Consider the following 27,289-nt stretch of genomic DNA (forward strand, 5'->3'; position numbering starts at 1 on the left):
ATAAAACCAACCACTTTTTGAAGTTTATTTATGTTGGAATATTTTCTTAATAAATCTAGAGGCTCTAAATTTGCGGTATGGCACAAAATTCCCTCTACATCGTCAGAAGACGAATCCAATGAAGCACTATGCGAGTCTATGCGTGTCATGATATCGTCATGATTAAACTCTTCTAAATTTGTATGTGTATGATTTACATTACAAAGACTAGGCGAACCATGCCACCATAGATCACACTCCTGCAGCTTATGCGGTTCAACTCCCCTTGATAATAAGTCAGCAGGATTATCTTTTGACCTAACATACAGCCATTGTGAGTTTTTAGTAAGCTCTACAATTTGTTTGACTCTATTTTTTACATATACAGTACTTTTTGCTGCCTCAGTCTTGATCCACCACAAAACAATTTGGGAATCACTATAGAGAAATGTTTTATGAGGAACTCTATCATTTAAAATCTTACTGACTCTACTTGCCAATTGCGCTAAAAGTAGAGCAGCAGAAAGCTCCAATTGAGGAATAGTGTGAGATTTAGAAAGTGGGGACACACGGCTTTTGGAACATATTAAGTTCACTTGAATCGAGCCATCAGTCATAAAAACTCTTAGGTAGAGACAGCTCCCGAAAGCCTTAATAGATGCATCGGCATACCCTACTAGCTCTACATGTGATACTAATTTATAGTTTACACATCTTTCTATTTTAATTTGACCCATTTGCCTTAAATTTTCCAAAAACTTTGACCAGTATAGGAATTTTTCATTCGGGATTATTGAGTCCCAATCTTTATGCATAGAGCTATGGAGTTCTTGCATGAATAGTTTGGCCACCACGATTACCGGGCCAATTAAACCAAGTGGGTCAAACATTTTCCCTATAAAGCTGAGAATTTTTCTTTTTGTGTTCATTATGTTTGCCTCATCGATTGCAGGGCAAGAGAAAGTCAATTTGTCTGAATTTACCTCGAGTGTAAGACCTAAAGTCTTCATGGTGTCATTTTGACCTATTTCTACACTATCAATTTGTCTGTGCTCAACTGGAATATCGCTCAAGACTGGAGCATGGTTCGAGCACCATTTATGTAACGAGAAACTACCTAATTTCAGAAGCTCTACAATTTGCTTTTTCAGCTCCTGAAGTGTCCCTACATCATCAGCACCAGTAAGCACATCATCAACAAATGTATTTTTATAAATAGCCTGAGCGGCCAAAGGAAACTGATCCTTATGCATATTTGCTAGCTCATTTAGAGCTCTTGTAGCTAAAAATGTGCTCGATTTCAAACCGTATGTAACAGTTTGAAGCTGCAAGCAGTTGATAGGGTCTTTGGGCGACTCGCGCCATAAAATGTTTTGAAGTCCGCGTTGATGTTCATTTATAAAAACATTGCGAAACATCTTTTGAATGTCACAAGTTAAAATAAATGGATAAGTCCTGAACAAAATAAGAATATCAAAGAGCTCACTCTGTACAACAGGTCCGTTCAGCATGACTTGATTCAGCGATGTCCCATTTCTAGATTTCATCGATCCATCGAAGACCACACGATGATGTGAGGTTCGACTCGATGGATTAAAAACACAGTGGTGTCCTAGAAAAAACACAGGACCATTTAAATCATAACCCTCAATATCAACTATCTTTGCATGTCCTAATTCCAGATATAGGTCAATAAATTTTTTATATTGTTCAAATAGCAAAGGATCTTTTTGTAACCTTTTTTCTAACATTATGAATCTATTATAGGCAACAGAAAATGAGTCACCAAGGTCTAACTCTTCCATAGGGAAAGCTAATGGCATATCAACATAAAATCTATTGTCTTTAAGTGATACAGAGTACTGAAATATTTTTTCAGCTTGTTTAAATTCATCATTTGTAGATTTTTCCACTTCAGGAAGTTTTTCAGAGAGCCAGAATTGCTCCATTACATTTTCCAATTTTTCACCATCAGATATATTATTAACTAAATTTGTTACAATATTACATGTAGTACCTTCCTCGGGGATACTTCCTCCGACAATATATCCTAACATGGTATTCTGGAATACCGGTCCATTTTCAGTTTTTATGCAGCCCTGCAACAATATAGCAAAATAGATGTTGGCTGCAAGCAACAGAGGAATATCATTTCTTATGTAAAATGTGTCATCAGCTAAAGTTATATTTTGTGGAATATGATATTTAGATACATCTAATGATCTTTGAGGCAGTTTGGAAGTAATTTCATCACTAATATGACATTTCAATATTATTTTAACATTATTCTTACAAGATTGAAGAGTTAAAGTTACATACTCATTTACTTTACATAGTTGTTTACGGAACCCAATAATATTATTTGGCTCAATCATAGGTTTTAGGCCAAGCCTGCTTACCAAATCTGATCGAATAAAACTGCCTTGAGACGCAGTGTCCAGCAATGCCTTGCATACCACCACTTCATTATTTTTGGTTGCTAATTTTACCTTTATGGTTGGAAGCAGAACACCACTATCGGACACACAATTTAAAATAGTATTAACAGCAATTTCAAACTCACCAGCATCAGATGATAGTGGCTGCTGACTGTCATCATTATTTATTCTGGGCTTCTCCACATTCACATTGCGCTCCTGATGCAGCAATGTGTTGTGGCCCTGTTTACACATTTTACATTTAAAAGTAAATTTACATTTACCATCATGGTTATTGAGGCATACATTACACATGTGTTTTTCAGTTACATAAGATTGCCTCTGAGCAATAGGTAACATTTTAAATATGGGACAATTATATATCTGATGGTCTTTGTTATCACAGTACCTACAGGGCGGCAACGACTTCGATACCACATTTGTAACCTTAGGTATTGATTTGTGAGTACCTTCATAGCAAGTACTTTTATTATAAACATGTTTGGTAGCACCATCATAGTAGGTACTATGTTTATTTGGATGACTATCTTCGAGCGCTATAGCACGCTTTTCTAAATATTCAATGAAACCAGCCATAGTAGGCATGGTGTCAGAGTCCCGGTCTAATTGATATGCCCGGTGTGTGAATTGATCTAACTTTCTAGTCAAAATTGATATTAAAAGCATGTCCCATTTATCGACGGGTTCATCTAAATTTTTTAATGCATGCATCTGTTGATTTATTTGTGAAACAAATGTTCGTATGGAAGCCGCTGTGCCCTTTTGTATATTCGAAATATCCAACAATATACCTATATGGTTTGCAACTAATCTAGCCTTGTTGTCAAATCTCTTTTTTAATAATTGAATTGCTTGTTTATATGACTCGTTCACCAATGGCAAGTTCAAAATAACCGCCAACGCATCCTCTTGTAGGTACTTTCTCAAATAAAAAAGCTTTTGCACATCAGACAGCGAGTTATTCTGATCGATAACAGCAGTAAATAAGTCGAAAAAGGGTTTAAACATAGTGAAATCCTTTCCATCGTAAAAGGGAATTTCTATTGTGGGCAACTTACATGTGGATGCGTTGTGGCAATCCGAAGTCACTTTTGTGTTTAACATTTTAAGAGAGCTGTTAATTTTTGCTAATATGGAATAGTATTTGTCTTCAATTTCTCCCACCTGTTCACCATCGCCTTCATCAATGCTTAGGATGTCCATTTGCACCTTTTCGTAATCTTTTAAGGTGGAAATGAGCTTCTCTTTTCGCGCCTCTAATATATCGGCGCTGGCGGCTGCCAAACATACGGGATCCTTGACAAAATTGTCGATTCTCGTAATCGTTCCTTTACACTGCGAGCGTATAACGCGTAATTTTTTTAAGTTTTCCGTTTCGGTAGCCATTTTAATGTTTATTTATGACGAACGAATGCACAAACACTTTTAAAGGAAGGCACAACGACGCTGATAGCACTTTGTTTTGATATTTATTGTACGTCAATGTCAAACGTGATAGATGACACAAACTGTCAAAGTCAAAAACCAATGCGAAGTTCCGCAAGATGGCTGCGGGTTGCGCAAACTTCACTCCATATTAAAAGTGAGGAATGTCGGTGGTCGAAAAATTCGACTTATACCGAGAGTTACTTGCGGTTTTTGATGATGCTCTTTTCTCCAATCCGTGTCTGATTTTCGTTCTATTATGGATAGAACGAAGTTCCAGGCCAGCAGCGCTAGCCTAGGCACGACCACGACGAAATCCCAGCCGGTATAGACGGCCAGGCAGCTCGCACACGCACTTGCCGCGAACACTACTTTGACGAAAACGTCGAACACTGATTTTACTTTTTCCCTCGAAGGACCACTTGCGCATGGAGAATACAAAAGCGCTTTTTCAAGTTTAAATGAATTTTATTCCATTTAATAATTTACAGTGATCGCGGTACGTGTCGTTGAGTTCGGATCGGGAGCAGAAGAGAGCGAGTTGCCACATACAAATTAAAAGGCAACTGCAAAAATGTTGCTATATAAAAAAATACTTAAGCTAAGCTTACACTCTATATGTTTTGTATTAAACACCTAGTAAGTACCTAGAGGTACTTACTAGGACTCAGGTATGGTCCAATCTATTCACGCGCTGTTTTGGTTCATCTTTTTTTATTAAGTTGATGGGAATAGTAACAAAAGTGCTGCCTAATCAATGTTTTGTAAATTTTTGTATTATTCACCACTCAGCGCCAAGCGCCCCATTTCAATAACAAAATGAACCCGACTATCGGGTTCATGGCACTGAAAGTGTTAACTGATCATGATTACCAATGTCATGGTCATGCAATATTATGTAAGATATGAAAGAATATGTTTGTATTTATGAACTGAATCGGAATCCTTACAGGGATAAATTAAAATAACATATTTATTTATTTATTTATTTAAAAAAATGTATTACAAATTATATACCACTAATTATTTTAACAATTATAAAAATTAAGTCTTATTTTATACATAATGATACAGATGTAGTGCATAAGTGTTTGTCGTCGTATTTTCACGGAAACGTTCGTATTTGTCATGCTACTTCTGTCAACCTCAGTATTTTTGTACTGAGACTGACTGAAATAGCAAGACACGTTCGTGCGTTTCCGCGAAAATATGATGGTAAACAATTATGCACTACATCTGTATCATTATGTATAAAATAAGACTTAATTTTTATAATTGATAAAATAATTAGTGGTATATAATTTGTAATATATTTTCTTAAGTAAATAAATAATGATAAATAAATATGTTATTTTAATTTATCCCTGTAAGGATTCCGATTCAGTTCATAAATACAAACATATTCTTTCATATCTTACATAATATTGCATGACCATGACATTGGTAATCATGATCAGTTAACACTTTCAGTGCCAAGAACCCGATAGTCGGGTTCATTTTGTTATTGAAATGGGGCGCTTGGCGCTGAAAGTGTTGAATAATACAAAAATTTACAAAACATTGATTCGGCAGCACTTTTGTTACTATTCCCATCAACTTAATTAAAAAGGATGAACCAAAACAGCGCGTGAATAGATTGGACCATACCTGAGTCCTAGTAAGTACCTAGACCTACTGCTTACTGCCATAAGTATATGTTATCTATCTTATGAGTTATGTATCTCAAGATAATATTCAAATATTGCGCTCCCAAGTGCTCATTAGAACGAGTGAGATGACCATAACAGCGTGTGCCTATGTTGTACCAAACCTTAGTTCCACTATGTACTGCCAGGGTTCAGCATCAGCTCTATCATGGGTACTGCTCTCCTAAGTGCTCATCAAGACGAGTCAGATGACCAAAACAGCGCGTGCCTATGTTGCACCAAACCTTAGATCCACTAGGTACTGCCAGGGTTCAGCATCAGCTCTATCGTGGGTACCGCTCTCCTAAGTGCTCATCAAGACGAGTCTGGTGACTAAAACAGCGGGTGCCTATGTGGCACCAAACCTTAGACCCACTAGGTACTGCCAGGGTTCAGCATCAGCTCTATCATGGGTACTGCTCTCCTAAGTGCTCATCAAGACGAGTCGGATGACTAAAACAGCGTGTGCCTATGTTGCATCAATCCTTAGTTCCGCTAGGTACTGCCAGGGTTCAGCATCAGCTCCATTATGGGTACTGCTCTCCTAAGTGCTCATTAAGACGAGTCGGGTGACTAAAACAGCGTGTGCCTATGTTGCACCAAACCTTAGATCAACTAGGTACTGCCAGGGTTCAGCATCAGCTCTATCATGGGTACTGCTCTCCTAAGTGCTCATCAAGACGAGTCGGGTGACTAAAACAGCGTGTGCCTATGTCGCACCAAACCTTAGATCCACTAGGTAGTGCCAGGGTTCAGCATCAGCTCTATCATGGGTACTGCTCTCCTAAGTACTCATCAAGACGAGTCGGATGACTAAAACAGCGTGTGCCTATGTTGCACCAAACCTTAGTTCCGCTAGGTACTGCCAGGGTTCAGCATCAGCTCCATTATGGGTACTGCTCTCCTAAGTGCTTATCAAGACGAGTCGGGTGACTAAAACAGCGTGTGCCTATGTTGCACCAAACCTTAGATCCACTAGGTAGTGCCAGGGTTCAGCATCAGCTCTATCATGGGTACTGCTCTCCTAAGTGCTCATCAAGACGAGTCGGATGACTAAAACAGCGTGTGCCTATGTTGCACCAAACCTTAGTTCCGCTAGGTACTGCCAGGGTTCAGCATCAGCTCCATTATGGGTACTGCTCTCCTAAGTGCTCATCAAGACGAGTCGGGTGACTAAAACAGCGTGTGCCTATGTTGCACCAAACCTTAGATCCACTAGGTACTGCCAGGGTTCAGCATTAGCTCTATCATGGGTACTGCTCTCCTAAGTGCTCATCAAGACGAGTCGGGTGACTAAAACAGCGTGTGCCTATGTTGCACCAAACCTTAGATCCACTAGGTACTGCCAGGGTTCAGCATCAGCTCTATCATGGGTACCGCTCTCCTAAGTGCTAATCAAGACGAGTCGGGTGACTAAAACAGCGTGTGCCTATGTTGCACCAAACCTTAGATCCACTAGGTACTGCCAGGGTTCAGCATTAGCTCTATCATGGGTACTGCTCTCCTAAGTGCTCATCAAGACGAGTCGGGTGACTAAAACAGCGTGTGCCTATGTTGCACCAAACCTTAGATCCACTAGGTACTGCCAGGGTTCAGCATCAGCTCTATCATGGGTACCGCTCTCCTAAGTGCTAATCAAGACGAGTCGGGTGACTAAAACAGCGTGTGCCTATGTTGCACCAAACCTTAGATCCACTAGGTACTGCCAGGGTTCAGCATTAGCTCTATCATGGGTACTGCTCTCCTAAGTGCTCATCAAGACGAGTCGGATGACTAAAACAGCGTGTGCCTATGTTGCACCAAACCTTAGATCCACTAGGTACTGCCATGGTTCAGCATCAGCTCTATCATGGGTACTGCTCTCCTAAGTGCTCATCAAGACGAGTCGGGTGACTAAAACAGCGTGTGCCTATGTTGCACCAAACCTTAGATCCACTAGGTACTGCCAGGGTTCAGCATCAGCTCTATCATGGGTACCGCTCTCCTAAGTGCTAATCAAGACGAGTCGGGTGACTAAAACAGCGTGTGCCTATGTTGCACCAAACCTTAGATCCACTAGGTACTGCCAGGGTTCAGCATCAGCTCTATCATGGGTACCGCTCTACTAAGTGCTCATCAAGACGAGTCGGGTGACTAAAACAGCGTGTGCCTATGTTGCACCAAACCTTAGATCCACTAGGTAGTGCCAGGGTTCAGCATCAGCTCTATCATGGGTACTGCTCTCCTAAGTGCTCATCAAGACGAGTCGGATGACTAAAACAGCGTGTGCCTATGTTGCACCAAACCTTAGTTCCGCTAGGTACTGCCAGGGTTAAGCATCAGCTCCATTATGGGTACTGCTCTCCTAAGTGCTCATCAAGACGAGTCGGGTGACTAAAACAGCGTGTGCCTATGTTGCACCAAACCTTAGATCCACTAGGTACTGCCAGGGTTCAGCATCAGCTCTATCATGGGTACTGCTCTCCTAAGTGCTCATCAAGACGAGTCGGATGACTAAAACAGCGTGTGCCTATGTTGCACCAAACCTTAGATCCATTAGGTACTGCCAGGGTTCAGCATCAGCTCTATCATGGGTATGGCTCTCCGAAGTGCTCATCAAGACGAGTCGGATGACTAAAACAGCGTGTGCCTATGTTGCACCAAACCTTAGATCCATTAGGTACTGCCAGGGTTCAGCATCAGCTCTATCATGGGTACGGCTCTCCGAAGTGCTCATCAAGACGATTTAAATGACCAAAACCGCGTATGTCTGTGTTGCACCAAACCAGAATTCTACTAGGTAGTAGGTAGGTACTGCTACTACTGCCAGGGTTCAGTCAGGGTCATTTTGCTGTCTCATTTTAAAATATCACGAATGTAATTTTATTAGACGTTAATGCAATTGAGAGTAATTCTAATTAATTTTTTGAAACTTTAATGGCCATTGAAGTTAATCCGAATTAAAGTTAATCCGAATTAACTTCAATGGCCATTAACGTCTCAAAAATTTAATCCGAATTAACTTTAATCCGAATTAACTTTAATGCAATTGGTTAATGGCGGAACTAATGGTTAATAAAATTGATCAATGGTTAATTAAAATTAACAATTACGGCCAACACTGGGCTGTGGGCTCTACAGACGTCATCGATAATTGCCAAGGGCCTGACACTCTTTGATAGAGAAAGATAGTCTTATTGCAATTCCTATAAGAGGAAAGAGAAAATAGTGCCATGCTTTGTCCTTATCACCGACCGGGTTTATTTTTATGTCTATAACTACTATACTATGTCTATGATAATTGCATTATTACGAACATAGACATAGTATAGTAGTTATAGACATGAAACCGAGCGACCAGGGGTAAGAGAAAGACATATTCATGTATTGACAGGTTAAGGTATGGCAGCATCCTCCTTTTTCTCTTTCACTCTTATAAATTTCGGTATTTCGCCATCGCCTCCTACCTATCCTGCCATAACCCGACCATGAAAAAAAACCCGGTCGGTGATAAGGAAAAAGCATGGCACTATTTTCTCTTTCCTCTTATAGGAATCGCAATAAGACTATTTTTCTCTATCAAAGAGTGTCAAGCCCTTGATTACGAATTACAAGGGCCTGACACTTTTTGATAGAGAAAGATTCTTATTGCGATTCCTATAAGACGAAAGAGAAAATAGTGCTATGCTTTGTCCTTATCACCGACCGGGTGGCATCATAGGTAGGAGGCGATGACGAAATACCGAAATTTATAAGAGTGAAAGAGAAAAAATCCTATGCTGCCCAAATTTCATATGAATATTCATTCTCTTACCCCCGGTCGCGGCCGTTGTATATACTATGTCTATGACATGACGAATTACGATAAGTCCCTAGTGAGTATTATATTCTTTGGTAATAAGCCCTTTCGCGCACGGGTGTGGAGCGGGATGGGAGCGGGCTTATCACTAGCTTTATTAACATGTTTCGTGTTTTGTAGTCGCTTTCAGTTTTGTTTTAGAACGCTCCCCTAACATCAAGACAAGCAATGTTCAAAAAAAAAAAACAAGACAAGCGAACGAGCTGTCATTTTTGCAATAACCTAACTTATTTTGTTATTATTTAAGTAAAAGTTCATAATTCCTGTAATTATCGTAAGATACTGTTCTAATAATGCCGACTTGGAATCAAATTCAGTCTCAATTGAGGCACCCCAACAATCCCGTAGTATTCTTCGATATTACTGTGGGGACAATGGTAGGTTTACAACCAGTAAACTTTAATCTTATTTTTATTACTCGGCTTTCTTGTTTCTATTATTAAATTGATGTTACAAATTTACAGGAAATAGGGCGAATGATATTTGAGCTATTTGCCGATGTTGTACCCAAGACAAGTGAAAACTTCCGAGAATTTTGTACCGGCGAATACAGAAGGGATGGTGTACCTTTAGGGTACAAGGGTGCTACGTTTCACAGAGTCATTAAAGATTTCATGATACAAGGAGGCGATTTTGTAAATGTAAGTAATTTAAATTCGATTTTAAGATTTGTATATTTTGAATTTTTTATTTAAACCACAAACATAAATGTTACTTAAAGTTTTTTTGTCAATAAAAATAAACTTAGGTGATTATAGGATACTAATGAAAAAGAGAACTGTCCCAGCAACCGTGTCTTACACAAGTCACCATATTTCCATGTTGAGTTATTGTCATGTAATCAAAATTAGAAGCAATTCTGTAGTTTGGATTTTGTTTCACACATTTTTCGGTTATATCATAGTCCTTAGTCCTGTTTAGGCATACATTGGCTATTATAGACTAAGAGAAAGGTCTAAAAGACACAACAATAATGTACATTCAGCATCAAATAGATAAGTGATTGCCAAAGTAGCCAATTTTATAGTAACAGACCTTTGTTACCATAGAAATAAGGGTGTGTTCCTAGTGGCGGATTTGCAGTGTTGGCCGCCCTAGGCCGCAGGCCCTGTAGTAACTGCTAGCCACCCCTTTCTCAGCACGCATCATATAGACTGCCATCTTGCTGCAGCCCTAGGCCTGGACCTACTGGGCCTTAGGGCAAATCCGCCACTGTGTTCCAATATATTTGGCCACTTTGATCATCAGTCATCACTATCTATTTGATGCTGACTGTACACAATATTTTTGCATCTTCAGTCATATTATAGTGTTCTAGTTATTCTAGTGTGTGTGTTGTAGTTATTCTATCTATTGTTTTATTTACATACATTCATTTTGATGCTTTTTTATTTCTTAGGGAGATGGTACTGGAGTCATGAGTATCTATGGAGGGAGTACATTTGCAGACGAGAATTTTGGCTTAAAACATGATTCTCCAGGTCTTCTGTCCATGGCTAATAGTGGGAAGGACACAAATGGCTGCCAATTCTTCATAACATGTGCAAAGTGCAACTTCTTAGACAATAAGCATGTAGTGTTTGGACGAGTCATTGATGGATTATTAGTTATGAGAAAAATAGAAAATGTACCCACAGGTCCTAATAATAAACCAAAAATACCAGTCACAATTTCACAGTGTGGCCAAATGTAAATAAGAAAAAAAAAAAAAAACATTTTTAAAATTCTTAACTTACTTTTATTTCCTTCTAGATTAAGGAAGCTCATTATGTTATAAATAAATAAATTTCTTTCAGGAAAATATAATATAATATCACTTACACATAGGTAACAATAATTGTCTAATTATTTATAATTTCAGTTGTACGATTTTTAGGTATATTCTCTGATTTCATGGTGAATATTCTTACCTGAGAACATTTTCCAGATCACAAATAGGAGAATACTCTTGAGACTAACAGTACAGTGAAATCTCGATAATCCAGCACTTAAATAGTCTGGTACACCCAGTAATCTGGCAATAAAAGAGGTGCTTTCTGTTTATAATTGGCTAACAAGTAGATAAGTCATTTTATATTCAATTTATTACTAAAACATCCTTAAAAATCCATCAAAATGTAGATCTAATCGAATTTAAACTATCCTGAGACATACTAATTTAGCTAATTTTACGGTTTTACTCACGTATTTTTAGTCACTCGCGCGACATGTTCCGGAGAGCCTAGGTCTCCATTTACAAACACGTTACACACACGTCACGTTACGTATTTACAGTGACTAAAAATACGTGAGTGAAACCGTAAAATTAGCGTAAAGTATGTAGATATAGTAGAGATAGACTCTTAACTTCCAGTAATCCGAATTTTCTATGAATCCGGCTTTCTTGTGTCTTGTATTAGAATTAGTACTGGATTAGCAAGATAATTTAACTGTCATACTAATAATTTCAGATTAGTAAATTTCTTGGAGGCATAGTTGCTGTACCAAATCTATTACCAACTTCAGCAATGAATGCTCCTTCCATTTTTTTGGCAACTTGGTCAAAAAATAAATTAGATATTTGGGAATGAAATACTGAACGGAATTCAAAATCTATGTGGAAGTCCACTACACAGGATTGTTGTTCTTTTTTGAGACCAGGGCTAAATCTCCAGACAGTGTTAAGATGTTCAAAAAGTCTGCCATCTGTACACTCCGCTTTTACTAAATGTGGTTTGACTAGGGTCACAATGGATGTGTAGCTTTCGTTTATAGGAGGGAATCCAACTATGAGTTCACCTACTAGTCGATTACTTGATTTTTGTTTCACTAGAGACTGCTTGCACCAAGGTACAAATTTGTGATAATTCTCTACATCCGCAACAACTTCATACATTTGTTCCATGGTGTACCTGAAAAACATCATTTAAGATTAGCCTAACACTAAATTATTAGTAATAAATAACTTGTCTCTTTTATCCTCCTAAGACCCACCATACAAAATTTTCCTATTTTTAATTTGAACCTGGTATAATAAATTATGGTTAACATTGCTTTGAGAAAGATTAGATTGAAATGTAGGGTACAATATAATGCACATTGGGCCTTCAAGGGTATACAAAGACAGTAGCAGGGTAATACCAAAGTTGACTGTGGGAAGTTTTTAGAGTGAGTGATCTACAGTTTCCTTGGTAAAATGGTACTTATAAGAGCATTGGGGCCCATTACTCAAACAGTATTAGGGTTGGTTGCACCAAACCGTCTGTCACCGTTTTACCGTTCGCTAAACTTATTGTATGGAAAGTTTCATAGTTCTCTGCTGCTTGACGTTAATCAAGCTGTTAATTGTGGTTGGTGCAACTGGCCCTTAGACTAATATTATTAGTCCACGAACTGTCAAATCGTATGGGTTACCGGGTTACCATGGCAACACACTAATAATATTAGACTAATACCGTTCGAGAAATGGGCCCCTGAGGGGCTACCGCGAAAACCGAAATTCGCAAATTGCGGGGATCTTTCTCTTTTACTCCAATGCAGGCGTAATTAGAGTGACAGAGAAAAATGCCCGCAATTTGCGAATTTCGATTTTCGCGGTTATAGCCCTGGCCTTTGACCCGCCCACGTCACCTACGCTGCCTACGCCTCAAGCCGCCTTTATACTATTTTCCAAACCACTGAACTGATATCATGATGAATCAATGAACAATTATTATAATGGGAATCACAAATCCATAAACAATGATACACAAAATTATTTATGTTAAAAGTAGGGTTCAGTTTATACTTGTCAAGAGGTATGGATTGATGAAATTACCCACCCCCACAAAAATGCAATCCTATAATAAAAAATATAAGTCAAATCAAGGCAAGGGTATTTAGAGGTCTGTACCACAAACCACAATGTATTATATTATGCTTAGAATAAATTTAAAAGTGGAAAAATTACTGCCTTGGGTGAGACTTGAACTCACGGCCTCTGGATCGATACTCCAGCGCTCTGCCAACTGAGCCACCAAGAGAATTTATTCTAAGCTTAATAGCATCGATCGCAGACGTTTCTGCTTGTTAAAAATTAATACACAATGTATTATGTTGAGCAATACTTAGTAGAGTAAATCCTTGTCAACCTACATCATTAGAAATATTAGAATCATTGGGTATTTGATCAGTCCATGGTAATGGATAAAACGTGAATAGTCTGCTGTGCTATACTTGCATGTAATCATGCACCATCTAAATTAGCGCTAAGCATGTATGACATGTTCATGCTGCTGAACATTATCAAAGATAGATATAACTCCGTAATAGATGGATACAGTCTAAGGAAAAAACGTGCCTCGAAAATCAAGAAAATTTGATTCTCGAACAGATGGCGCCACTACCTTTGGCCTACTCTTGAATAGATGGTGTTGAAGGTTTCGTTTGTTATTTAACAACTAGCTTTTGCCCGCGACTTCGTCAGCGTGGACTTAGTAACAGCAGCTAAAGTAAGTATAGCGCCTGGAAAAATTCTCAGAGCAATTCAATTTGAGCATATTATGCACACAAATTAGCAGGCACTTCATGAATTATCTCAATTCCACCCCGCTTTTTACTTTCTTAAGGGACGATTTTCGGGATAAAAACTATCCTATGTCCTTCTCAGGGACTCAACCTATCTCTATGCCAAATTTCATCTAAATCGATTCAGCAGTTTAAGCGTGAAGAGGGAACACACAGACAGACAGACTTTCGCATTTATAATATTAGTATGGATTTAACGCATATCAGTGAAAGAACATGGGTCAATATAAAAATAATTAATGCAAATGAAAAAAAAACATTTATCCATATATAAATACATTTTATGGTATTTTTAACCATCTTCATTTTTAGTTTTAATCGTGTGTCGATAGATGGCAGTGAGTTTACTGTATGGCAACAAAATTTACTATGAGAGTACCACTCTATCCTATTATATCCTCTTTGACATTATTAATAAATTTAACTATCTCAATAGGTAATAACATCTAATGCACTCAAATTAGATGCGAAAAGATACCTATTACTAAGAAGAATTTATAAATAATGAGTTACTTTGAGCTGTATAAAGTCTACTAATGTTAAAAACATTTATTCATTTTATTGGGTTTAAATTAATTCATATATAACTTTCTCTGAAGGATGATGCACAAAATCAGCAATCATTCATCACCTATAAATGTACCGTGAATGAAAATCTAAATTTAGCAATTCAGAGATTTGAAATTAATATCTAAATAAATATAGGTATTATAGTCATTGAACGCCACATCTTCCGTTTACTTACTATGTTCTTATTTTAAACAGTAAAGTACCTATTTTCAGATCCTCATAATTTTGGCTTAATAATTAGACATACCAAGATATATATTTGTTGAACAGAATTAATGAATGTAGTAAGAGTCAATAAAATCAGACCCATGACAATAATAAAATATTTTTCAATTAACAACCTGCTCAAAAAAGGGTCTCTCTCTCTCTCTCTCTCTCTCTCTTTAGCCTTTTTCTACCCTTTGGGTGTAGGCCTCCTTCATTTTGCGCCATTTGTCGCGGTTCTGTGCGACTTGGAGCCACTGTTTCCCCGCAGTCTTCTTAATATCGTCGTCCCAACGCATCTGGGGTCTTACTTTGAGGACGCTCTTCCCCCCATGGTCGCCACTCAAGTAGTCATTTGCTCCACGAATCGGTCTTCCGTGCTATATGACCAGCCCATTCCCACTTCAAATTTGCTACGCGTTTTATAACATCATTGACTTTGCTCTGTTGTCTCAGTGTAATAATAATAATAAGCCTTTTATTCTGAGCTTCTCTGCTTTGTATGAGTACTAGGCATGTTCTTGTTTGTTATATTATGTCCCGAAGCTCAGTTTGCCTCTTGGCATAGGCCTCCTCTAACATTTTCCATTGGAACCTGTCACATGCAACTCTTCTCCAGTGATGTCCAACTGTGAGTTTTAGGTTGTCTTCCCATCTTGTCTGTTGGTGACCTGCACTTCTCTTCCCATCTCTGGGGTACCAATCCGTAACCGTTTCACTCCATTTCTCTTGTGATTCGCGTAGCATGTGGCCTGTCCATCTTCATTCATTTGTTTTACGGTCTCTCAATGTGATCCCCACCAAAGTGATGGGGATCACAAAAAAGGGTATTCGTATTTAACAACTTTTCAAGGATAAATTTTAAATATTAAAATACACCTAGTTTTTGGTTATTCTTATTGTGTACTTTTTCTTTTTAGGTAGGTGCAACAGATATTCGGTATTTCGCCAAATAGTAGGCAACATTTGGCTGAATACCGAATAGTCGTGGCATCTAATAATAATTACTGAAAAGGTACAATTATAGTATCATACAATACTTACCCCACTAGTTGCCTCCCGCGGTACTCGCGGGTACGGCTTTGTTTAGGGAAGCTGAAGAACGTACGATTTTGTTGCTGCCATGTGTTGTCAACTAGTCTATTTCTGCCATGACCCTGAAACCTATAGGAAGTGAAATTAAATAACAGGGAAGAGTAAGTTAGGCTACTTATTTTAAGGTCAACTTATACTTTAAACAAAAAAATTAATAAATGGAAGAAATTAGGCGGCGAAATCACATAAATATCTTCGAAACATGTTAAAAAGAACATCTATTACGTTTCTATTACCTTGACTTTGAATCTGTTCTTGACAGTAGTCTTACAGCACAACAATAAATTCTCATTATAACCATGTTGTATTTATACTTGAAAGTTCAATTGTGCCTATTTTATGATAACTGCAAAACATTGTCACTAGAATTCCATTTGTAAGCGCGGGATTTTTTCAATAATCCAGACAATCTCCATTAGTTTCGACTATGAGGATTTCAGCAAGCAACTGTCACTAGACATGGGGGATAAATAACGTCACGGTGATAAAGTCACCGTGACTCGCCGTCAAAATGTGTCACTGTGACTTTTTACGAAAGAACAACGATACAAAATCACATACGTTCCTACTGTTCCTAGCGCAGTCTCTGTTACTCAAATCACGACAAACGCGGAGCGTGACGCTAGGACGCTACTGACGCTGTGACTGTAACTCGGCTCTAATCGGGCTCAGTCGGGAGTGTTCGGAAGTGGCGAACATCGGATGACGCCTGAGGCGATACCACAAAATGTCATGCAGTGACACGGGTAACAGGCGTGACAAAGTCACGGTGACTTTTCACTGTGACTTTTTTGGAACGGGATCGTCAGTCACTGATATTAAGATGTCAAGATGTAACGCTTTTCCCCATGTCTAACTGGCACTGACATACTGGATACTGGCTGACATCCGTCACGCTGACAGACAGGCTGTCAGTGTCACTGTCTCGTGACAGTGACAATAGTGACGTTCTCAGAATAATGACTAAAGCATAGAAGTCGGGCAAAAATGCTTCGCAAATATGTATACCTGTACTTTACTTCCTTACGACTTAGATAATGTGCCGAAAAGAGATGCATATATGCTTGTTATTTCTCATTTACGTACGGTGTCATAAGTTTGATAATTTGCTAGGGATGTAACTGTGTCGACTTTTTATATCGATAAATTATGCATTAGTTTATGTGCCGTGTAAAAGAATAATCACGAAATTGGCAAATTGATAATAGTCTGGCTAATGAAAGTTGAACCTGACAAAACGCGGCAATTTCAAGAAATCTGTAGCAGGCGGCTCGTTGAAATTAAATGAAATGAAATGCGTGGAATACAAGGATTGCATAACTTTTATACTTTTTATAATTTTCATATTCTAAAAAAATCATTAAAAAGTATAAAAATTATGCAATCCTTGGAATCAAAGAGCCGCCTGATATGAGGATTAATGCATGTACCTAATATAGCTTTTATCTCATTTGCAGTCTACCACTCAGAACCGTCTAACTATACCTCTCGTTTTTTTATCATTAGAAAGAAGGCGAGCGATCTTAACGTGTCGTTTTATCGAAAAACACTTTGAAAATAAAACAACAAATAAAATATACGATCATTTACATACTTTTGCTTTCATAAGTAAAATATTGCTATATTTATAAAAAAACTTGTCAATAAAAAGACACGTGGAAATGGTTTACCGTTTTTTCTAATGCTAAAAGACTAAGTATAGTTTCTAGTTCAGAGAAAAGGTACCCCACGTCCATACTAATTTACAGAACTTTGTATGCAGGGGGGGTGCCTTTTCTCTGCAGCTGACTGTACCAAATAGGAAAAAACAAACGTTCGTGTAATATTTTTTTTTATTTAATAATAGGGAATATTACGCGAAACTCGGCGTAGGTGGCGCCACTATCACAATCTGAGGGTCTATCGCGAAACAAGAAAATCGAACTTTCGTTATCTAACATCTCTGTCACTCTTGCGTATTCGAGCGATAAAGAGGCAGCTAGATAACGAAATTTCGGATTCGAGTTTTCCGGTAGGTCCCCTGAAAACTTGTCAAAAACTTGTTAAAGGTACAGTATGAATAAGTTACTCTACGGTGCACTAAAAAAGCTAGTGCTGCACTCTGGTGGCAGAACATTGCAGTAATATCCGCTATTCCTCGTCCTTTGGAAATCTGAAATAAAAAGTTGAGTTTTGTGACCAACAATATTAATAAAAGGAACATTCATCAATGATCATTAATGTCTTTTTTATTAGGGTTCCGTACCCAAAGGGTAAAAACGGGACCCTATTACTAATACTTCGCTGTCCGTCTGTCTGTCACCAGGCTGTATCTCATGAACCGTGATAGCTAGACAGTTGAAATTTTCACAGATGATGTATTTCTGTTGCCGCTATAATAACAAATACTAAAAAGTACGGTCCCCTTGGTGCGCGCGTCCGACCCGCACTTGACCGGTTTTTAGTATTATACTATAGTCTGGCAAACACAATCTGTCAGTAAGTAAGAACAAAGAAAACTATAGGTACAGTCGAAGGCAAAAATATCGATCCAGACAAATGGCTTAAAAATATGTGAACACGATTTTATTGTCTGAGCGTACACATATTTTTGAGACTTTGGGAATGTATATATATTTATGCCCTTGACTGTACTCATCAATTAACTATAAGAAAGCTGTAAATGTCGATAGGTTATTGATCTGAGGTCGATACATCACTATGCCAAAAATGTAACCTTTCATACTTAGCAGAAAAGTTCGAAAATATATGCAAAAATCTATATAGACTTGAATGCAAGTAATAATTACATAAACAATATATCGATTTCTATGTTTAGGGCCAGGTCCTATAAATTAATTTCTTCAAAATTGAACAAAACTCACCGATTAAAGGTTATCGGTTCGTGCGTATTTTCTTTTCTTCCTGTATGCGATTTACAGCCCTCGATCACACAAGACATTATCACAAAGGGAACTTCAACTTCAAACCATTACAAATAAAAACTCAGCACGTTTTTCAACAATCTTTCAGAAATAGCAACAATAAAAATTAAAATAAACCAAGATGACCGCTGAAATTCCCGAAATATTTCAACTAAAATAATACGACTATGTCAAGTTGTTACAGTTGACACCTACCTGTGAAATAACGAACATATATTTTATTTGGCTGGATTATATTATAGAACCACATAGGACCATTTGACATTCCCTCAGTTCATCTTATGACAATACTGAAAAAAACGAAAGAACTTGCGGATTGTTGTCTCACTCACTCATAGACAAAAAGTAATAGCGTGTTGTGAATACGATATCTTTTACTAAGCTTTTATTTTTGCCCGGCTTCTTTGCTTTAGTCATTATTCTGAGTTGTGGAATACATTCCGTGGTGCTCAATAAGGCCTCATACTCACGAGAGCTTTTTCAACGCGCGTTAAAAAAGCGTTTGAAACATGTAATTACCCGGATGGTTATTAATTCGGTATTAATTACTTTTTGGCAGAAATTTTCTTTACGACTGGATAGGGACTGGACGTGGATAGGGGTGGGGTATATAAAAAATATTATGTTATTTTCAGTGGGTTGGTATTTGGTCGCCATTACCTCCAACGCTGAACATAATAAAAGTAGGCGGCTCTTTTTAAAAAAAAGAAATGAAACTAAGTTATTTTGGTTGTTTTTATTATTATTATTATTTATTATATGGGGCATTTTCTATTAAAAGGGACCTTAATGTCGATGGCGCTTTCGCCGCACAGCGCCGCGCGGCATTGAATTTATATCGGAGCATCGTTTATAATGGCGTAAGCGCCATTGACAATAAGGTCCCTTTTTATAGAAAATACCACATATATATAGTTGGTCAAGCAAATCTTGTCAGTAAATAAGAACAAAAAACTACACTCATATTGAAATTATACTGAATTATTAACACGTCTTGTCCATATCATCTCTATCCATATGATCATATTGTTCTAGAACTAGAAGGAACATCATAAACAACAACTCCTATTTCAAATTCAAACATAGAACACTGGATTTGTGGTGGCAGCTTTACCATTTATTTATTTAATCGAATGGCATAAAAAGTCACAAATAAACAACAGATAGGATAATAACCTCAACAATTCATCCTTTTCTTTTGGGTGCTAGTACTAGTGTAAGACAAAGATAGTATGATTCTCTCTGTCTATGTTTGAAATGAGACAGATTCTTTTTTTATTTATTATTTTACATTTGAAAAATTGTTAACGATGTGCTGATTGCTCATATTTGGTGAAACGGAAAACGACTCTTGTTGGGGCAGACGTTGGGCCCGTTGGCAAATGTGGATGTTATAGCCAAATGGACTGCGAGCCATATTGGCGTTTGCGTCCACACGTGATTGATTGAGATTGGCGAAAAATTGTTTCCGTCTGTACTGGCTTCTACACGCTATTCCTGAGCCGCTCCGAGGTCGCGGTCCGGTACGCTCGTCTGTTACGCTCTTCTTCTTCTTCTTTTAAAATTATGGCTTCAGCCCAGTGGGACTATTTCGCCAGTATCAAGGTATTGAGAGGTTTACAAACGACAAAAATTGTACGGTTGTACAAGACAGTGTACGGTAATTTGTTAGCTCTTGTAAATCGATAGCTAGTCTTTACAAGAAGCACGTGGACTACCGGCCGTTGACTCCAAGATGGTGGTTAAACGCGCTTCAAAATTAATTCTCCATTCACTGCACACTACCACATTAGTTTACTGTATAATAAGCTATCGATATTACACTTTAAACAATATTAATAAGCAAAAAACAAAGTAATTAATCACGATGCTAACTATCAAGATGGCGCTCGAACCGGAAGTCGTCTGTTACGCTCGTTGCGCTTTAAACATTTTGACATGACAGTGTCACAGTGACACTGACAGAACATACTTCACTGTCACTGCGGGAGCTTAGCGGCGCGGCGCGGTTTCACGCCAAGCTTCGATTTCTATTCGAGCACGTGTTGTTACTGTGTGCGTGGTAGTTATTAATGATTTAAGCACATTTTGCTTAATGTTGTAAGATTATATTAGTAAACTGATTTTAAAATGGGTCGTAAAGCAAAGTTTGATGAGACCAAAAAAGTTAAAAAGGGTCCCGGTAGAAAAGCCAGGAAACAACCGGATCCAGTTTTCAGAAAAGAATTGTGTAAGTAATTTTGTCTTAAACACGTCATATTTATATCAAAACTCTCTTAAACGATATGGCATACAACTTACTTAAAAATCTTGGTTATACTTAAACAATATCTGTGGGTGCAAGATAATTGGCCATAATTCGGCACAAGACTTTAATTTTGAGGCTAGTTTTGCTCTTTTTGGATATACTTTACTTTAAATTATATTTGTGTTTATTAATTACTTTTAGAAGTTAAAGTTTACCTGAAACATTATTTTGACCTGGGCGGGCTTTTGATTTCATACATTAATGTACTTACTGTGGAATCTCTTTGATAGACAGGTTCTTCTAACAAAATAATACAGCACTTCTTCTTTGTTAGGGACTACATCAGGTTCTTTAGCCTATCACTGTGGCCATTCCTGATCTATTGTAATTTTACTACAATTCTTGGTCTAGCCCTGCACCTTCGAAAAGCTGCAATTTTCACTCTTTTGGGCGTAATATATGTCCAAGTATTACATGTTGGGCATATTTTTCAATGTTCATATTCGGCCAATTAGTTTGGTTTGAATTGCAGAATATTTACCAAATAAACAATTTTTTTTAAGTAACTAGAGTGATTGTTATATATATATATATATGTATATATATATCTTATAACATTAAATTAAAGCAGTTAAATTGTAAAAAGTTTGTGACTCTTGAACACTATCAAATCGAGTTTTTAGTTCAGTTTGTAGCTTTGTGATAGAAGAGTTGGAGTCATTATTTCCAGGTGTTGACAAATATTTGAGGAGTATCTACATTTATATGTGGATTACTTCAAAAATCGAAAACACGTGTGGAGTGCAGACTGCGTATCTGTATAAACTTGTATGCTGCGTTTAGGCAGTTATAGCCCAACCAAGTATTCGGTTCGGTATGAGCTGAACCGAATATCGGCTGACTTTGCCAGTCCATATTCGGCCCATCTCTAATATAAAACTGGCATATTTTAGTAAAAAGCAGAAACAGGAATTTGAAGGTGAATTACGAAATATATTTGCTTGGTCATTTAAATATACCTTTTCACTATACTTACAAATGATATGCTCCTTCATGCAGTAATCCAAGCTTTCTATCAGCCCAGCACTCTCCTGCCAGCATTAAGGCTCATTTAGAGTGGTTGCAAACTCACATGCGATTGTAAATACATTGCGGACTATTGAGGTTACATCCAATACAGCAGACCAATCAAATACTGCAATATAATGAAACTTGCAAGCAAGTTCTCATACCAACTTAATAATAAATATAATCTCAGGAATCGAGCCCTTAGTGCTCGATTCCTGAGATTATACTATATTGTAATTTCATGTTACAGTGGAGGATGAAAATGAGACAAAAAAGATGAGCCATAGACAGAAACAGAGGGCAGCAAGAAGGGTCAAGAAGAAAGCAGAGTTAGCAGAGAAGAGAAAAGCGCTGAAACAAGCTAAGAAGAATGTGGCTAAGCAGACTGAAGTCAAGCAGGTGGAGGCAGAAGACAATTCAGATGAGTCAGGAGATGAGTGTGTACAAGGTGTGTATAAATATTAAAACATTATATTTTTGGACACTTTTCACAAATCAACATAGTACAATTTTATAGCGGTTCCTTAGGTCACCCAAAAAATTAACACAGCTCATAGTTAATTGACTACGAAAAGCGATCTTTGCGGTACCACAAACTTGTGATTTCTTGAAGTGTGAAGTGGACGGCTCTTCATCTAAAAAGTTTACTGACCCCTGACCTGGTCCCACAGTAATATAATATATAGATATAAATACTTACATACATAGAAAAACATCCATAAATCTGCAATCAGGAAGGAATGTAATTGTAATATAAATTCAAGATAAACACAAAAATGCTCGTAGCTCGTAGCACAAACCTGGGACCTACACAGAAAAACTAGGCTAGAAGGCCTTATATCACATAAAGTCTTGTTCTTAAAAAAATATTTTCAGATATAGTGTTGTATTTATTGCAAACCTTCGTCACAAGGTCACACTAAGCGCTAAGGTCCCTTTTCTAAGATTTATACCAGGTTTTTGCCAGTTCATGTTTGTTTTTTTTTTTTTGACTGACTTGTTAAAGATTTAATTGAATTTATATTACAATATAACAACACTGGATTGTGTCTTTACTATTGTTTTTAGTTTTTAGTTACACAGCATTTTACTTTTAAAATAAATTGCATCATCACATCACATCATTTCATTTACAGGCTTTACCGATGACAACAAAGAATGGCTGAAGCCAAAGAAAAAAGTCAAAGCTAAAAAGCCTGAGCCAGAAAGTGACAGTGGGCATGACGAGGGTTCTGATGAAGAAGGCTCTGATGACGGGTCAGCTGAGGAGTCAGAGCAGGAAGCCGACAGTGATGATGATGACAAAGCTAAAGCTGGTGAAAATTATAAGGTAGACATACCATGAGACAACTGTAACACACATTTTAGTATAAAAATTGCATTTTTGTGGTAGTCATAAGCCATTTCCATAATGGGCCATGGGCCATCTATGCGTGTTAATAAAATGAGATACAACATTTCTTCTATCAAAATGTTCTGCTGTTGTCCTTATAGGACAGAATAAAAACAGAAAATAGTTGATCCACCCAGATAACCCTTAATAAAGTTGTACAGTGTTGGTAGCCTAGTAGTAAGTAGTGTGACTTGGTCTGTGGTGTGACTACAAATTCAAAGGTTGCAGGTTTGAACCCGGACTCGTACTTTAGTGAGTTTAGCGAGTTCTTGGAATATGTGTGTTCAGTTAGTCACTTGCAATAATTTACAGGGTGAATATATAGGTTATACTGAGCAACTTTTACTATGGGACCAACCCCTAAATCGCGAAAAAAATATTGACTCTCCCATACATTTTGGCTGGCTGATGTTGTTATTTTGTATGGGAGTCAATTTATATTTGGTTTTTTCAGGGTTGGTCCCATAGTAAAAGTTGCTCAGTATGACCTATGTATTCACCCCGTAAATTATTGCAAGTAACTAAATTAACGCCCTATATGTAGGGAATATAATAAATATACAAAATACAAAATTCTTTATTTCATAAAAATTTACATTTCATTTCTGGGTAATATACATATTTGGATATTTATATTTACCAGTCATTTTTCAGTGAAGAATAACATTGTGAGGAAATAAATAAATCCTAATAAATCCTAGGTCCCACTCTGGGTTAGAAGGTCTAGGTTTCAACCTAATGAAAGTTGATGATGATGGTATCTTTCCCTCATCAGGGACATAGGGATTCTCTCTCTATAGGGATTTCCATTTTTGAAAGATAGTTGAACCCAAACAATTAATGTTACTCAAATTCATAAACTTTGACACATTGCCAAGCTACAGCTGATTTTGTGCTTCATTATTATTTCAGGTTGGGAAACTGGATGATTTGTTTGCGGACTCAGATCAGGAAAATGGTGATGTCACTTCTGAAGATGAAGGGACAGCTACATCTTCAAAATTAGAGTACGATTCTGACTCGAGCGAAGAGAAAAGTGACGAGGATGAAGATGATGATGATGACATGCTTCCCATTGAAAAAGCTAATATCAAGCTAAAGAAAAAACAAAAACTTGACAAAAAACTTGCTGATGAAGAGATGCAGTTAAATATAGCTAAGCAAGATGTATTTGCGTTTCCCACAGAAGAAGAATTACAAAATCCAAGCAATCTACAAGATGTGCTGCAAAGAATCAAGGATGTTGTCAATGTTTTAGGCGATTTCAACCGTTTGAAGGAAGAAGGTAGATCCAGATGTGAATATACTGAGTTGCTTCTCAAAGACTTATGTCTTTATTACAGTTACAATGAATTCCTAATGGAAATATTAATGCAGATATTCCCTGTACAAGAGTTAGTAGAATTTTTAGAGGCAAGTGAAACTGCGCGACCTGTGACGATTAGAACTAACAGTCTTAAGACAAGGAGGAGGGATTTGGCTCAAGCTCTTATTAATAGAGGAGTGAACTTGGATCCAGTTGGAAAATGGAGTAAAGTTGGCCTTGTTGTGTACAGTTCCACTGTGCCTATTGGTGCAACACCAGAGTATTTAGCTGGCCATTATATCTTACAAGGAGCATCAAGTTATTTACCAGTTATGGCATTAGCGCCTCAAGAGAAAGAGAGGATTTTGGACATGTGTGCTGCCCCTGGTGGTAAAGCGTCGCATATCGCTGCTATCATGAAGAATACTGGGGCGTTATTCGCAAATGACGCTAACAAGGAGCGAACTAAAGCTATTGTTGGCAACTTCCATAGACTTGGAGTTGTAAATGCTGTTATTTGTAACTACGACGGCAGACAATTCCCGGAAGTGATAAAAGGGTTTGATAGGGTTCTTTTGGATGCTCCCTGCACTGGTACAGGTGTTATCGCTAAAGACCCGAGTGTGAAAACTACGAAGGATCAGAAAGACATACAAAGATGCTTTAACTTACAAAGGCAGTTGCTCCTAGCTGCTATTGATTGTTGTAATGCGAAGTCCAGTACTGGAGGGTACATAGTTTATTCCACATGCTCTATATTGCCTGAAGAAAATGAATGGGTAGTAAACTATGCTTTAAAACGGAGGAATGTAAAGCTGGTTCCTGCAGGTCTTGATTTTGGTACAGAGGGCTTTGTGAAGTATAGGCATCACAGGTTCCACCCTTCACTGAAGTTGACTAGAAGATTCTATCCTCATACGCACAACATGGACGGGTTCTTTGTTGCCAAATTGAAGAAATTCTCGAATGTTATTGTAAGTATATTTTTGTGGAACCTTTCATATGTGTGTGGTGGTCAAAAATCGTGTTCAAACCGCGGTTGTGCTGCATAGAGCAAAAAAAAATGCAAAAAGATGAAAAAAATCGGCCAGGATCCTTATCATAGGCAGACAAAAGGTTACATTAAGTATTTCAGATTAGATTATTATCAAAAAAAAATTATAAACTAATGTTTGTTACCAAGATAGAAATGTTGACATTAATAGTATGGAAAATGGATATAATTCAACTATTACTGATAATATATGATTGTCTATGTTACAGCCTGAGCCTTTCAAGGATGATGATGATGAACAAAAAGAGGGCAAAACCTCTCAAGATGAAGCTGACACTAGTGCCGAAAATGACACGACTGCCACCAAGAGACCAGCACCTGACACCGCCACTCCAGCACCGGCCGCCAAGAAGACGAAACCGAATAAAAATACTGAAGCTACGCCAGGGTAAGATATTAAAAAGAATAATATATATACTATACATGTAAGTTCCGACCATAGACACTTAACGGGCTCCATATTTACGGCGAGCTGCAAATCTGTGAATTGTGAATGAATTCCATTCATAAGTGGCTGCAGCTGTGTGTACGTCGCTTAGACTTTTTTTTTGCTATAGTTGGATAGAATAGGACCAATATCTAAAATGGGAAAAATATTTTGTGTTCTAAATAATACTTCAAGATCAATAGTTTTATAGTCTGAATTTGTAATATGAATAAAAATGTAAGCGCAGAGTCGATAATCTGCACAAATTTTAAATTTCGCGCCTTTACTACTGACATTTTCGTTTGCCAGACTATACAATTAAATGGATAGAATTTTCGCCATTTCCACCTATTCAGGTAGCAAAGTATGACTTTGCAAATTCCGTGTACTACTTCCTAGAACCTAGTGCATTTATAATAATTAATTGTTTTCCTATTTTTTTACAGCCCACAAGTCAATAATTCCCAACCAACCAATCAAAACAAAAAGAAGAACAAGAAAAAGAAGAAGAAAAATAAACAAGGATCAGATAATAAAGATAGCTCACAATCCAGTGATACAAAAGTACATCAACAAAACGTAAATGCTAACAATGAAGGTAAAAAACCTAAGAAACAGAAAAATAAGAAGCCTAATGCTAACCAAGGAGTAGTTTCTAATGATACACGGCAGACACAAAATAACGCACAGTCTAAAAATGAAGCTAGTCCCAAACCTGTTGTCAACAACAAAGAAACTCCGCCTACACCAAGTCCAAATAAAAAGAAAAATAAGAAAAATAAAAACAAAAATAAAAATCCCGCGGCGAATGGTCAACCGACAGCAAATAAGAATGAAAATAAGGTTACCCCATCAGTTGAAGTTGCAGCGGCGAAAAAACTCAAAAACAAATTGAAGAAAAATAATAAAAAACAAATTGGCCAGCTGAAAACAGATAAAGTAAAAACTGACAAACCAGCTCAGGATCAAGGAAAAGGCAAGAAAAACAAGAAAAAGATATTCAATAAAAAAGCTAAAGTTTAGTCAATTTATTTTAAGTAAGATTTTAATTGTTGTCATGACTATAACAATAAAGCTAATATTTTATTTA

The 27,289-nt window shown here is 37.4% G+C and overlaps 4 protein-coding genes across 4 annotated transcripts; 2 read left to right on the top strand and 2 right to left on the bottom strand.

The window, feature by feature from the left end:
* Positions 1–440: 440 nt before the first annotated feature.
* LOC134742047 (uncharacterized) lies at positions 441–4,218 on the bottom strand. The gene is made up of 3 exons (XM_063674974.1): positions 3,582–4,218; positions 2,543–2,639; positions 441–2,078 (listed from the first exon to the last, which is right to left on the bottom strand). The coding sequence occupies exons 1-3, from the start codon at positions 3,801–3,803 to the stop codon at positions 2,062–2,064; spliced, it is 336 nt and encodes a 111-aa protein (XP_063531044.1). The 5' UTR covers positions 3,804–4,218; the 3' UTR covers positions 441–2,061.
* A 5,332-nt stretch (positions 4,219–9,550) lies between these two features.
* On the top strand, positions 9,551–11,108 carry LOC134742415 (peptidyl-prolyl cis-trans isomerase H). The gene is made up of 3 exons (XM_063675558.1): positions 9,551–9,742; positions 9,830–10,006; positions 10,765–11,108. Exons 1-3 carry the CDS (start codon positions 9,659–9,661, stop codon positions 11,056–11,058), a joined length of 555 nt encoding a protein of 184 aa, XP_063531628.1. The 5' UTR covers positions 9,551–9,658; the 3' UTR covers positions 11,059–11,108.
* A 17-nt stretch (positions 11,109–11,125) lies between these two features.
* On the bottom strand, positions 11,126–16,213 carry LOC134742412 (coenzyme Q-binding protein COQ10 homolog A, mitochondrial). Its single transcript, XM_063675553.1, has 3 exons — positions 16,016–16,213; positions 15,729–15,848; positions 11,126–12,256 (listed from the first exon to the last, which is right to left on the bottom strand). The coding sequence occupies exons 1-3, from the start codon at positions 16,078–16,080 to the stop codon at positions 11,812–11,814; spliced, it is 630 nt and encodes a 209-aa protein (XP_063531623.1). The 5' UTR covers positions 16,081–16,213; the 3' UTR covers positions 11,126–11,811.
* A 4,466-nt stretch (positions 16,214–20,679) lies between these two features.
* On the top strand, positions 20,680–27,289 carry LOC134742368 (uncharacterized). The gene is made up of 6 exons (XM_063675465.1): positions 20,680–20,933; positions 22,270–22,467; positions 23,156–23,349; positions 24,325–25,692; positions 25,982–26,160; positions 26,646–27,289. Exons 1-6 carry the CDS (start codon positions 20,834–20,836, stop codon positions 27,220–27,222), a joined length of 2,616 nt encoding a protein of 871 aa, XP_063531535.1. The 5' UTR covers positions 20,680–20,833; the 3' UTR covers positions 27,223–27,289.

Source organism: Cydia strobilella, chromosome 6, assembly GCF_947568885.1.
Source record: "Cydia strobilella chromosome 6, ilCydStro3.1, whole genome shotgun sequence".
NCBI lineage: Eukaryota > Metazoa > Arthropoda > Insecta > Lepidoptera > Tortricidae > Cydia > Cydia strobilella.